General features: G+C 64.5%; 1 protein-coding gene across 1 annotated transcript; it reads right to left on the bottom strand.

The window, feature by feature from the left end:
- Positions 1 to 401: 401 nt before the first annotated feature.
- On the bottom strand, positions 402 to 13,544 carry LOC309888603 (ETS translocation variant 3-like protein; the record flags this gene model as incomplete). The annotated part of the gene is made up of 7 exons (XM_082781019.1): positions 13,470 to 13,544; positions 5,303 to 5,371; positions 4,903 to 5,140; positions 3,740 to 3,887; positions 3,521 to 3,623; positions 2,304 to 2,537; positions 402 to 409 (listed from the first exon to the last, which is right to left on the bottom strand). Exons 2-7 carry the CDS (start codon positions 5,361 to 5,363, stop codon positions 402 to 404), a joined length of 792 nt encoding a protein of 263 aa, XP_082637145.1. The 5' UTR covers positions 5,364 to 5,371; positions 13,470 to 13,544.
- Between the last annotated feature and the right edge of the window lie 797 nt (positions 13,545 to 14,341).

Raw genomic sequence — 14,341 nt, 5'->3', positions numbered from 1 at the left:
GGCGGGAAGGGGGTTGGGGGGACGAGGGGGGTTGGGGTTTTATAGGGGTAAAGGGGAGGGGCGTTGGGGATTATAGGGGCGGGGGGGGTTGGGGACACTTGGGGGGCGGGGGGGGGGTTTGGGGGACAAGGGGAGTGGGGGGGGCTTGGGATCTTATAGGGGCGGGGGGGGGTTAGGGGTCCTATAGGGGAAAGAGGGGGGCAGGGGGGGTTGGAGACACTTGGGGGGGCGGGGGGGGTTGGGGGGACAAGGGGAGTGGGGGGGGTTGGGGTTTTATAGGGGAAAGGGGGGGGTTGGGGACGCTTAGGGGATAGTTGGGGTTTGGGGTCTTAGAGGGGCAGGGGGGTTTTGGGGTCTTATAGGGGTAGTGGGGGCTTGGGGGACAAGGGGGTGGGGGGCGGTTATGGTCCTGTAGGGGCAAGTGGGGGTTTAGGGCCCAGTGGGGTAGTGGGGGTTTGGGGTCTTAGAGGGGAAAGAGGGGGGGTTGGGGGTCCTATAGGGGCAGCAGGAGGCTGGGGTCCTATAGGGGCAGTGGGGTTTTGGGGAGCTTTTGGGGGTGGTGGGGTTTGGGGTCCTATAGGGGCAGCAGGGATTTGGGGGACCCTCAGGGCCACATCGGGGTGAGGGGGGTCAGAGGCACTGATTTGGGGGAGCCTTGGGGACAGCGGGGATTTAGGGTTCTTTGGGGACAGCAGGGATTTGGGGGGGCCTTTATGGACAGCGTAGGGGGGGCAGAGGCACAGCGCTGGTTTGGGGATCTATAGGGACAGCAGGGATTTGGGGAACCCACAGAGACAGCAGGGATTTGGGGAACCTATGGGGTCAGCAGTGATTTAGGGGACCTACGGGGTCAGCAGGGATTTGGGGAACCCACAGAGACAGCAGTGATTTGGGGAACCTATGGGGTCAGCAGTGATTTAGGGGACCTACGGGGTCAGCAGGGATTTGGGGAACCCACAGAGACAGCAGTGATTTGGGGAACCTATGGGGTCAGCAGTGATTTAGGGGACCTACGGGGTCAGCAGGGATTTGGGGAACCCACAGAGACAGCAGGGATTTGGGGAACCTATAGGGCCAGCAGTGATTTGAGGGACCCACAGGGACATCAGGGATTTCGGGGACCATCGGGGTGAGCAGTGATTTGGGGAACCTATGGGGTCAGCTGGGATTTGGGGGGACCTACGGGGGCAGCAGGGATTTAGGGGACCATTGGGGGGAGCAGGGGAACCTATGGGGTCAGCAGGGATTTGGGGAACCTACGGGGCCAGCAGTGATTTGGGGACTCGAGTGGGAAGCACAGATTTAGGGCACCCACACGGATACCGGGGGGGGGGGGACACAGAGGGACAGCGGGGATTTGGGGGACCTTTGGGGCCACCCAGGCGTGGGGGCAGCACCGATTTGGGGGGGCCCCAGGGGGACACCGGGGGGTTTTGGGGTCCCACAGCGGGGTCCCAATGGCTGGGGGGGGCAACCAGGACGTCGGGGATTTGGGGCCCCACAGGGACATCGTGGATTTGGGCCCCACAGATGCATCCTGGGCATGGGGGGCACCGTGGCGGGGAGGGCGGGGGTCCCCCCAATTTCCCCTATTTCCCCCCACCCCCCCCGCAGATTTCCCAGCAGGAAACCCAAGGAAAAAGTGAAAATGAAAACGAGCCGGGGCCCTGTTCCGGGAATCCCTGGGAGCGAGCGGTGGCCGCCGGGATCGCGCCCCCCCCCCCCCGGAACCCCACAGGGCTCCCAACACCCCCCCCACACCCCCAAAAATCCCCTTTTTGGCAGCCGGGGGACCCTGGTTTGGGGTGCGGAGGTTTTTTTTGGGGGGGGCTTCCAGGGAGACGCCGAGCCCCCTCGCTGCACAACGCTTTATTTCGGAGCCATGCGGGGGCCAAAGTTTGGGGTTTTTTGGTGTTTTTTTTTTTTTTGGGGGGGGGGGGTCTCTGGGGGCAGGCGCGGGGACCTCGGTGCTGCTCTGCCCCCCGGCCGCCCACCCTAGGGGGGCTGCAGGGCCCAGCTGGGGGGCCGGGGGGGCACGGCTGGGTGCTGGGGGGCGAAGGGGAGCCCGTTGTCCCCCCCCCCGGCTGGGGACCCCCCCTTTTTGCCCTGCGGCTTCACCGCCGGGCAGCTGCGGGCGGTGGGCGCCCCGTGCCGGCCTTCATCCTCCTCCTCCTCCTCCTCCTCCTCATCTTCATCCTCCTCATCCTCATCCTCCTTCTCCACGTGGGGGGGGCCCCCGCTCACGGCAGAGCCCCCGAGGAGCCCGGGGAAGGGTTTTTTTTGGGGGGGGGGGCAGTGGGGACCCAACGGGAAGGGTTCGGTTTTGGGGAGCCCCCCGGGGTTGGGGGTTCCCAGCTGGGGGGGGGGGGGCAGCAGCGGCAGGGGGGGGCGGGGGGGGTGCAGGACGTGGCCGGGGAAGGGGGCCCAGTCTCGTAGGGGGGGGGGCAGCAGCGGGTGGGGGAAAGCGGCCAAGGGGGGGAACTCCTCGGGGTGGCAGCAGGAGCCCCCCAGGCACGGGGGGGACGCGGAGCCCAGCCCTGCGAGCAGCCAGAGGGACGGGGAGCACCCTGAGAGCCTGGAGCATAACACAGGGTGCCAGCACCCCAGGGTGCCCCCCACCCACCCCCCTTGTCCCCTTTTTTCCTTGCACCTCGCCTGGGCCCCTGCACCCTGCGCCCCCCCCCCCGTGTCCCCTCCGCAGCCGCTGGGTGCTGCTGTGGGACCGGCAACGGCACCGCCCGCACCCGGCCCTGCTGCGCGCACCCTGGGGGGGCAGAAACACGGCACCCACACACAGCACCCAGCGACACAGCACCCACCGACCCCAGCACCCAGCGACCCTGGGACCCACCGACCCAGCACCCACAGACCCCAGCACCCAGTGACCCAGCACCCACCTCCACCGGCACCCACCAACCCAGCACCCACTGCCCCTGGCACCCACCAAACCCGGCTCCCACCGACCCAGCACCCACCTCACTGGCACCCACCAACCCAGCACCCACTGACCCCAGCACCCACCTCCCCTGGCACCCATCTACCCCAGCACCCACCCACAGACTCCAGCACCCACTGACCCCAGCACCCACCGCCCCCAGCACACACCAACCCTGGCACCCACCTCCACCGGCACCCACCCACCCAGCACCCACCAACCCCAGCACCCACCCACCCGGTGCCTCCCACTTGGCACCCACCTCCACTGGCACCCACCAAAAGAGCACCCACCGACACAGCACCCACTGGCACCCATCTACCCCAGCACCCACCAACCCAGCACCCACCAATCCAACACCTACCTCCACCAGCACCCACTGACCCCAGCACCCACCAACCCCTGGCACCCACCGCCCCCCACCCCAGGCACCCCGCGGGTCCCCTCCCCGGCTGGGTGGCAGCGTGCGCAACGTTGGCACGGGCTGGGTGCACGCGGGCGTGCGAGGCCTTTGGTTGTGCCCACCCTGAACCATGCCCACCCTTGGGCCGTGCCCCCCACCCCCCCACCCCCCCACCCACTTACGGCTCTTCTCCAGCACCTCAGGGTGCAGGGGGTGCCGGGGACCCCGTGCCCACACCAACGGCTCCACCAGCGCCCTCCGGCTCAGCACCACGTTCTGCACCAGCTGCGGGGACCAACGGGGCCGTGACAGCTCCGGGGACGGGGGCAACGGGTCCCGGGGCGGGGGGGGGGGCCGTGCCACCCCACCCCACACCCCCCGGGGGGCTGAGCACCCAGTACCTGGGTGGGCAGGGTGGGGGGCGCCAGCAGGGCCGGGCAGCGGGCGTCCCACAGCGGGCAGTTGACGAAGATGAGTTTGCTGAAGTTGAACCTGTAGGTGAAGCGCTTGCCCTTGGTCTTGTGCAGGATGCGCTTGTTGTAGTAGTACCTGGGGGGGGGTCACGGGGGGGGGGGGTGTTAGCGGCACCGGGGGGGTTGGCGGGCACGTAGGTGGGTGCTGGGGGGGGGTTAAATGAAATGCTGGGGATGTGGAGAGCTGCAGGGACCCCCTGGTTGTGTTCCCGCTGTCCCCATATGGGGGCTGTGCGCATGGGGCCAGGACTGCCCGCTCCTGTGGCCACCGCGTCCCCGAGGGCTCTCGGTGTCCCCAAGGGCTCACGGAGTCCCCCAGGGCTCTCGGTGTCCCCAGGGGCTCTTGGTGTCCCCCAGGGCATTCAGTGCCCCCCCCCAGGGTTTTCAGTGTTCCCCAGAGCTCTCAGTGTGCCCAAGGGCCCTCGGTGTCCCCAATAACTCTCAGTGTCCCTGAGGGCTCTCAGAGTCCCCCAGGGCTTTGGGTGTCATCAAGGGCTCTCAGTGTCCCCAAGATCTCTCAGTGTCCCCAAGGGCTCTTGGTGTCCCCCCGAGGTCTCTTGGTGTCCCTGAGGGCACTCGGTGTCCCCAAGAACTCTCTCGGTGTCCCCAGGGGCTCTCAGTGTCCCCAAGAACTCTCTCGGCGTACCCCAGGGCACTCAGTGTCCCTGACGTTTCTCGGTGTCCCCAAGGGCTCTTGGTGTCCCTGAGGGCTCTCAGTGTCCCCCAGGGCTCTGGGTGTCCCCAAGGGCTCTGGGTGTCCCCAAGAACTCCCTCAGTGTCCCCAAGGTCTCTCAGTGTCCCCAAGGGCTCTTGGTGTCCCCCCGAGGTCTCTTGGTGTCCTTGAGGGCTCTCGGTGTCCCCAAGAACTCTCGGTGTCCCCAAGAACTCTTGGTGTCCCCCAGGGCTCTCAGTGTCCCTGAGGGCACTCGGTGTCCCCAAGAACTCTCTCGGTGTCCCTATGGGCTCTGGGTGTCCATGAGGGCTCTGGGTGTCCCCAAGGGCTCTTGGTGTCCCCAAGGTCTCTCAGTGTCCCCCAGGACACTCGGTGTCCCCAAGGACTCCTCGCCCCCCCCCCCAATTCCCTGCGGCACCTGAGGGCCCGGCTCAGCTTGTCGTAGTTCATCTGGGGCTTGCATTTCCGCCGGCCCCACAGCCGCGCCACCTCGTCGGGGTCCTTGATGACGAACTCCCCGTACTCGCCCTGCTGCCAGGCGATGACATGGCGGAACTCCTCCTTCTGCAGCAGCTCCAGGATGAAGTGCCAGAGCTGGATCTGCCGCGAGCCGGGGCTCGACTCGGCCTTGTACGCCCAGTCGGGGAAGGCCAGCCCTGCGGGGCGAGCGGCGCGCGCTTAGAGCCCCGACGGCCCCCCCCGGGGGGCACCGGGTGATGCCCCCGCTGCCCCCAACCCCCTTGGGGTGGAGCGCTGGGGGCACTCGGTCCCGTGGGGCGCTCCCCAGTTGTCCCAGTTTGGCCGCGCTGGGCGCTCACCTGGTACCCAGTAGGAGCCGGGCAGGGCGGGCAGCGGGGGGGGCACGCAGCCGCACTGCATCCCGCAGCCTGCAGGCAGAAAGCAGAGGGGCAGTGGGGTCCCCAACCCGTCCATGCCGTGTCCCCTCATGGGGACTGTCACCTCCTCGCTCGGGGGGGCTGGGGAGGGAGGGGGGGGGCTGCGGTGTCCTGGTTGGGGGTCTTGGGGGGGTCCTGGGGCCACCAGCCCTGGGGATGGAGGATGTAGGAATGGGGCTGGCAGAGAGGGATGGGGAAAACCCAGGATTTGGTCACCCCTTGCACAGCAGCAGGGCAGAGGGAGGGGTGCAGGTGGCACCCAGCACCCCAACAGGTTAAATCCCTCAAAATTCCCCATTCCTCCTCTTTTTCTGGAGCAGCTGGGGGGGGCGTTTCGGGCCTCCCCGTGCCCCAAAGCACCGCCGGTCCCCGGGGCACGGCCGCATCCTGCCCCCCACTCACCTGCGGCACCGCTGGGGACCTCGTCCCGGGCAGGGCGAGAGAAAACGTCTGAGGGTCTTAGGGAGAATCACCTCCATATATACGGGGAGGGGGTGGGTTATGTGTAAATCTTCTTACCCCCCCCCGGCAGGGAGCGGAGAAATTGCTGGAAAGGTGCAGGGGGAGCGGGGCCGGGCGCTCTGGGGGCTCCCACGGTTGGATCCTGCCCCCGCAGCCCCCTCCCAGTCCCTGCTCCCCCCCGTGCTGGAGGAAATTTCCTCCCGTGGAGAAGGGAATTATCTCAGATAGAGGAGGAAATTTGGGGCATGGAAGGGAAAAGGATGGAGAGACCGAGCCCTGCTCGGGGCACATCCCCTCCTGCTTGTTGGCGCACGGGAGGGCGAGGGCTCGATGCTCCGTGATTTATCCGAACGTGATTCCAGATTCAAGGGAAAACGGGGGAAAAAAAGGAAAAAAAAAGAAAGGTTGGGGGCGATGGGAGGTGGCGGAGGGGAGCTCGCCCCGTGCCGTGCCCCTCGGGGCGGGCTCGCTGCGGGCTCAGCCATGGGCCCGGCGCCGTCCCAGACGGGTAAATACAAGCGGGGCAATGCGGGGTGTTTGGATTCGAGCAGAAATGCAAACAGGCCCCTGAGAACAGCAGATACAAAGGGCAGGAGGCGAAAAACCGCCCCGAGGGCTTGCTCGGCACCAAGCGGTTATGAAAATGACTCTTGCCTTTTCTTCTTGCCTTTTCTTTTCCTCCTTGTTTGCTCTCCTCATTTGCTTTTCTCTCCCCGCTTCTTTATTCTCCCTCATTAGCGAGGGCCTCGCCGCCTCTTTCAAGTCTCTTGCCTGCAATCCCGCCGTGCCCAGGGCTGTGGGGTTAGGGCGCTTCCCCCCCCCCCCCCCAGAGCCCTTTGGGGACCCCAGGGTGCGGGGGTGTCACCCTGGGGTGCCCCATCCAGGGGCAGAGGAGGGGAGCGGGGACGTAGAGGAAGGAGGCGGCGGGCTCCGAATTGGGGCTGGGGTCCTGCTGCCTTGCTCAAGGAACCCGGACACCTGGGTGTCCCCCCCCCACAAAGACGTCTGTCTGTCCGGGGTGAGATCTGGCCGGATTCCTGCCCCTTTATCTCTCCCAAATCCCGCTCCAATCTCCTTAGCCAGCCCGCCCAGAACCTCCCGGGCATCGCGCGCGGAGCAGGCAGAGGTGAAGGGCCTGTTTGTTTAAAAGCATTTAATGCTATTAAAACAAGCGGATTAGGGGCCATCGGAACAGCAAGGGGCCGGGGGAGCCCAGCAGGGTGGGCTGGGGGGCCCTGGGGCCACCCCCTGCACCCCCATCCCAGGTTACGGGGCAGGGAGAGGGGCTGCCGGCCGTCCCCATCCCCAGAGCGATGGGGATGGAGCTGTCACCGCTGCCACCCCCGGTGAGAAGTCCCCCCCCCATTTCCCAGGGCTGGGAGCCCCCCATGCCTCAGGGTCGGACCCCAGTCCCAAATCCGTCCCGGGCTCCGGTGCTCGCAGCGGTTTCCCTCCTTCCCTCCCTCTCCTTCCCTTCCTTCGGTCTCCAGGGGCTGTGGGATTTAAAAGGCTTTTGTAACGTGCTCAAACAGAAACCCTAACCCGGGAGGGACGCCGGGGACAGGGGGTGAAGGTCACTTCGGAAAGTCAAAGCCCCGTGAGCGTCCTGGCGAGGGGTCGGGGCCGGGGGGCTCTGCGCACCCCCAGCAAGCGGGAGCGATGCCGTCCCCGGCCCCCGGCTCCATCCCCGCTGCAGGTGATGCCACGGGAATTAAAAGCGGGTCCCTAACGAACAAAACCAAAACCTGGGGTGGGAGCAGTGCCGAGCCGGGGCAGCGTGTCAGGGGCTGGATACGGCCACCGTGGGGTGCAGGGTGCTGGGGACGGGGGACACGGGGACGCCGGCTGCTCTGGGACAGACACCGGGCTGAGAGCAGCCGCGCATCCCCGCTCCCCAACTCGCTCCTGCGACGGCTCCTGCGGAGGAGCAGGGCTGGGATTTGGGATGGGATATCGGCCACTGCATCCCCTGAGCCTGCTCCTAATCCCCAAAGCTCTTTGGGGTTTTCCCTCGCTGCCTAAATCCGCTTCAGTGCTGGCGCAGCGGCACCGACCTGGCTGGACGCGAGCACCGTGGGGATGCTCAGCCGGGGGGAACGATTCCCCAAACCCTCCTCGGGAGAAGCCATCCCCTCAAATTTCCCCTTCTTCCCCCTTTTTCCCTTCTCTCTTGCAGGTCATCCAGCAGAGAGACGCAGCCGAGTCCACCTGGAAGTTGTCTGCGGGGCGAGACCTCGGGGAAACCGGTGACGAACGCGCCGAGGCACCGAGCAGCATCGGTGGCACGAGGCTGCCACCGCCGTGGTGACCCCGAGCATCCGCCACCACCCCCAAAGGACACCCCAACAGCACCGGGGGAAAGAGCGGGGTGTCCGGGGACATCCCGTGCCCTGTGCTGAACGGGCACGGGACCTGCTCCGGGCACTGCTGGGGCTGGGATCCCCCCGGGACCCCCGTGCGCACGGCCGGGGCGCCTCGCGGCGGGACCGCTGGCACATCTCCTACCTCCCGGCTGCCGCTCGGCGTCCGCCTCCCCGACGCGCTCCTCGCCTCTGTCGCGCCCGACCCCGATGCATTTCATCGCACGCCGCGTTAGGGTTACTTAAAATGAAAACCCAGTCCTCGGCGCTCCCGGGAGGGCGGCCGTGGCTGCGGAGACAATCGCGTTAACCCCTCACCGGCCGCGGGCTGCCGACCGCTGCAGCCGCCCAATTGTGGCAGCTGTGGGCTCTTCCCCATCCTCCTCCTCCTCCTCCTCTTCCTCGCGGGCAACGGGGATGCCCCCGGGCCCCTTTGTGCCCGATGCTGGGGTTGTACCTAAGGGACGGGGCTGGCAGCGGGAGCGGGGGAAGCGGGTGGGACGCGCTGCCCGGGACGGGGTTCACCGGCCCCGGCAAACCTTGGAGCCACGCAACCGAGCACGGAGCCCAGAGGCAGCCAAATTGCCAACAGCCCGACCCCGCTGGATGGCTCCGAGTTCATTCCTGCCTCGTTTTCCCCATCCAGACCTTTTTTTACAGGGACAAGGGTGCACAGGGGCTGCTTGGCCCCAAGCCCGACACATCCCCAGTAGGATGCTCCATGGCCAGCCACCAGAGTAGGGGCTTGGGGTGGCCGCCAGGGCCGGGCACTGCCACCAGCTCCATCCTGGGATGCCACCAAGCACGTGGGGTCTGCCACGGGCACAAAACCCCCGGAGGGCAGCGGGTTTCACCCACCCTACAAAGCCCCAGCTGCGGGAACGGCCCCGTTCCCCATCCCCTGGTTACTCGAGGGGCTCAGCTCCAGAGGAGGCAGCAGGGAGCAGCCCCGGCCTCCTGATCGAGATGGGAGAAGCATTGCCGGGGAATTAAATTCTGGGGTTGTTTTCTGGTTAAATCAACCGAGGCTAACGTGATGGAAAGCGATACCGGGGTGGGGTGGCGGTGGTGGTGGTGGGGGGGGAGATGAGTGACAGGCGGGCGCGTGGCGGCACGGCCGGGGAGCGGGCGACGCACGAGGGCGCGGGGCAGGGCGGGAGGCAGCGGGACGCCGCTCGACGCCGCGGCACCTCCCGGGCTTTTGGGGCCGGGCTCGCCCCGATCCCAGGCGGAGCAGCGCCGCTGCCCGCGGCCCGAGCCCAGCCGGAGCCAGACGGACGCGCCCGGGCAGCGCGGCGGCCGGGTGGAGCCGCCGCTCGTTTCTTGCCGATCCAGGAGCTCGCTGCGAGTCCTGCAGGGCGTAGCCGGAGCGCGGCTGCCCACCCATTGCGACACCCTGAGCCACGGCGGCGCGGTGCCAGGGCCCCGGGCGCCGCGAGCTTTGCCTACCAAAGCGCCGCGCGGGCTCCGGCTCCTTTTGCTTTCCCTCCCCTTAATTTGGGAGGAATCGCCCGGGCGGCTCGCTATCTGTTCAGACTTGAACGGCTCCCCAGAGCGGCACGGGGAGGGAGCGGGGCCGCCAGCCCCCACCACGCGAAGGGGACGGGGACCAGATCCCGATCCCACGCCGCCGGCTCCGGGAGGTGCCGGGCGATGCTCCCGGGGCAGCCCCGAAGGCCCCAGGAGGGCAGCGGGGGGCACGCGCCTCCGCCTCCCTGTGCCCCCCCATGATGGCCCTGGGGTCAACGTGTCATTTCTCACGGGTTAATTCCCTCCTTGCCCTCTCAAATTAAAATAATAGGAGGAGGTGGGGCAGGGAGGCAGAAAAAGGAGAGGGCACGGAGAGCCCCGCTCCGCGGGGTGGGAGCGGAGCCGATGGTGACCCCAAAAAGGGGCTCCAAGCGGTTGGGGTGTCTGTGCGGCCGTGAGAGGGAAACGGCCAAATGCAAGGGAGGCGATGGCAAAAAGAAAAGGCAGAACTGGGACAAAAAGGGAGCAGGGAGGGAGGGAGCCGTTGGGAAAAGGGAGCGGGAGCGAGATGAGAGGAGCAGAGGGGATGGAAAATAGGAGAAGAGTGGGAAAAAAGGGGGCTGCAAGAGGAGGACGGGAGAAAAGTGAGCTGGAGAGAGAGGGGAGAAGGAGAAACGGCAGAAAAGGACGGGAATGTGAATGGGGGAGAGGAGAAAGGAGGCAGCAGCGGCAGCAGGGGTGCTGGGGGACTGCGCCAGAGCAGGATGCGGCCGGCACGCGGGAGCGCACGCGCCTCTCCGGTCACCGAAGCCTCTTCACGTCCCATTAGCAGCAATGGAAGGTGACAGCTGCAGATCGATAACAATCGCGGCAACAGACTCGGCGTAATAAACCCATCTCGCTCACATTTCTGAGCGCCCCGGCCCCATCCAGCGCGACGTCGTGCTCGGCCCACGTGCCGGCCGGGATCGGGCCCCGGGGCTGCGCGGAGCCGGCGGAGGCGGCGGCGCCGCTCGTCCCTCCTCCCCGCGGCTCGGCTGCCAAGGGAGGATTACGGCACCCGAGGCAGGAGCGGGGCTGGAGGTGGTTTTAATTGCCCCGGCGTGCGACTGCGCCAGGGGGAGGCAGGGACGGGAGGAAAGAGCTGGGGGGGTTTGGCGCAACCTGCAAATTTGGGGTCTCGGCAGGCTCCCCCCGCCGCCACGTCCTGGCAAAGTCACCCTGCGGAGCAGAGCCCTGAGGGGATGGGATTTTGGGGAGCCCCCCGTCCCCCCTCCAGGCAGCACCGACCCCTGCGGCTGGTGGGCTTCACGCAAAGACCTTGAAAGCAAAGCCAGGCAGAGCTGCCCTCGGCCTGTGCGTGGGGAGAAGGGTGCGGGGAATCCCCAGCGGGGCGCGGAGCCCTCCCACGCACCCAGCTGCGTGCGAGCCTCCCCCCAAAGCCGGGCACCCTTCACACATCGGCTTTGGGAAGCCCCCGAGCCGTTCCCCCACCCCATAGCATCGGCCCCATAGGGATGCCCGGCCCCAAAGAGGGGGTTTTGGTCCTGTGCCCGCTGTGAGTGCCGCAGCTGGCCGGGGAGAAAGAGATTTGGGGACCCAAGATGCTCGGGGTTGGGGGGGAGGAGATGTGTGGTTTTTTTTTTTGTTGTCCCCCCCCAGCGTGTGCCTCTCGGTGCCGGGGAGCGGGGCTGGGAGCAGATAAAGCAGCGGCCAAATGAGAACTGAGATAAAGCAATTACCTGATCAATACGGGTGAAATTGAGTAATCTGGCAGATCAATAGCACCCGCCCCTCCCGCCCCGTGCCCTCCGCTGCGGAGCTGAGCACCCCCGAGGCTGCCGCGTGGGGCACGTCGCCCCCCCGGCCCCCCCCTCCCCACGGCAAGGACACGGGGACCCACAAAAAACCTTGGGGGGGGGTCAAGGAGATGGCAAGGAGACGCGGGGCGAGAAGCTGCCGATTCCCTGCTCCATCAGCGACCCCCCTTTCCTCCCCCCTGGGGGCTTGAGAGCCCCAAATCTCTGCGAACCCCCCCCCCAAAATAAAAAAAACCTCGCTGCCGCAGCTCTGGGAGAGGAAAGCGAGGGAAAGGGGAAGGGGGAGCTGGGCTGGGGGCTTTCCCGCAGCCCCCCCCCGGCTCACGTCGCTGCCCTGAGCCCCCGCGCGGGGGCTTTGAACTCGGCTTTTGGCTGCGCCGGTGTTTGGAAAGGAGGGGGAGCACCTGGCCGGGAGCGCGCAGGCAGGCGAGGAGCCTCTAATCAGCTTTGCCATCAGCTCCAGGCTCCCAGAAAGAGCTGCTGGGGCCGCTTTGGAAAATTACTGCTTTGATTTTACTGGAAGTTTCTAAATACTCAGCTTTGGTTTTCCAGCTCGGGCCCAAACCTCCCTTATTTTCCCTGGAAAGCAGACAGCGTTCGGCTTCGGAGAGGTTGGCGGGGGGGCTGGAAGAGGGCTCCCTTGTAATCACAAAATTGGAAAAGCGGCTGCGAAGCTGCCTTTTCCCTCCTCATCGAGGAGCTGGAAGGGCGGCTGCAAAATTTCGGCTTTTCCCCTCGTTCCCCTGCCCGTTCCCTCTCCAGGGTGGGGCCGAGCATCCCAAGCGAGTGCTCGGGGTGCGAGGATTTGGGAGGCGCACGGGGGATGTCTCCTGCAGCCCCCAAAGCTCCAGATCAGGGAAGAAAAAGCAGCTCCGCAGCCCGTGTTTGGACGGGGAGCATCGTCCCTCCCTCACCTCCACTGCCAGCTCTGCTGTGTGGAAACATTTTCTGCCTTGGACCTCGCGTGGGGAACGCACGGAGAAGGAAACGTTGGCGGAGGGGGGCTCGCAATCAGCACGCGGGCGTTTTGGGAGCTTCCCACCAGGCCCAGCTCGTGCTGAGGATGCCTCAAAACCTTGGGATGTTGGCCTCTGGTTCAGAGCACCCCACAAAAGCCCCGCACGGTGCTGACCCCTTGGCTGCAAGATGTGGCAAGAGAGAATTTGGGCACCAGCGGGCACAGAGCCCCCTGTGCCAGGGGTCTTCCATTCGCCACCTGAGGCCTGCTGGCATGGGAAGGGCTGGTAAGGGAGGATTCGCCCTCAGGACCCCAGCATAAGTGTCCTGGGAATTACCAGGGGCTTAATTAAACGTGCACTGCTCGTTAGATTCGTTGTGGGTTGAGGGAAGGGAGAAGAAAACTCGAGCCAGGGCTGCCCCGGTGCCGGGAGCAGAAGAAAAAGGCCTGGAAAGGGGACGGCGGCGACGCTGAGCTGCGTGGTGCAAGCACAGGGCCGGGAGCCAGCAGCTCCAGCCCCTAATCCCCTCCTGACACAGATCCCTCTCTGTGCTCAAGGAAAAAAAAATAAAAATAATAAAATAATAAAATCAAATAAAGCAGCCCCGTCCCGCCTCCCCAGACAGAGCGGGGCTGCTCCACGCCTCCCCTCGGCCCCTCTTCCCAAGCCCCTTTCCACTGCAGAAACGCACTTAAAAAAAAAAAACAAAAAAAAACACAAATTGGCAAAAAGCCCGGTCAACAACGCGCTGATTTCAGGGCGTGGATTTCAGCCAGTTTTAGTTAAATTTAGTTTCAAACGGCCTCAAGAGCAGCGCAGCTGCCGAGCCAAGAGGCTCTGGCGCGAGGGATGTGCGGCAAAAACCCGATCCCCGTCCCGTGGAACACGAAGCCCGGCTGCCAACGTGGGCTGGGGGGGAAGAGGCTCTGCCCCGTCGTGATAGGAATGGGATCGTGATGGCAGGGATGGGATCGGGACCGGACCCAGGACCCGACCCCGGACCCGCAGCGGCGCTCACCTGGGGCAGCGTCTCCTCCCTCGGGACCAAGGAGCCGGTGGCGGGTCGAGGAAACACAGGGTGGGAGCCCCAAGAAGCGAGCTAGGAGCAGAAATGCTTATTTAAAAGGTTTATTTAACTTTTAATTTGAGGTAAAATACTTTTTTTTTTTTCTTTCAACTTCCATAACAAAATACAGAGCTATCAGATACCCCTGGAAAAAATATGTATATTATACATATATTTCTATAACATTACATCATATATATATAATATATATATGCAAACTTTTTTTTTTTTTGAAGACTTTATAGAAAGTGGAACGTCTAAAGGCACTGCACAATGGAGTATTTAAGGACTACTTTACATTGTTATGTACATATACACACACACTTCTCATCCTGCTCGCCGTGGACAGCTCAAGCCAACCAAGTCCCCGCCCGTATGTGTATGCATCCCTACTAATCCCTGCTGAATCGAGTCTAGTAAAGTCAAAGAACATGCCTCAGGAAAAGTGTTTTGTTTTTTTTTTTAAAAAAAAGAAAACTTTCTATCGGTAAATACGCTCTCCTTAAAAACACTCTAAAATCGAACTTTGTCTTGAAAAACAAATCTGATTACGATTATTTCAAACCAAAAGAAGAAACTCATTTTTTTTTTTTTTAAAACCCACCAGGATCCATAAGACAAAAAAAAAAAGAGAAAAAAAAAAGTTATTTTACAAACAAAAAAACATAATTATGGAATAAATAAAAACAAGGGACAACCGAGCGCGGGCTGGAAAGGTCCCGCGGGGACCCAGGGGGCCGCCGCCGTGGTTAATGCTTCTGGGGGGGGGGGCTCCTCCGCCGTGCGCCCCCGTGGCCGTGCCGAGACCCCTGTGGGGATCACAG

This window comes from Aythya marila (genome assembly GCF_965140915.1).
Source record: "Aythya marila genome assembly, chromosome: 29".
Lineage (NCBI taxonomy): Eukaryota > Metazoa > Chordata > Aves > Anseriformes > Anatidae > Aythya > Aythya marila.
Note: the sequence above shows the minus strand (reverse complement) of the source record. Positions and strands in the feature narration are given on the sequence as shown.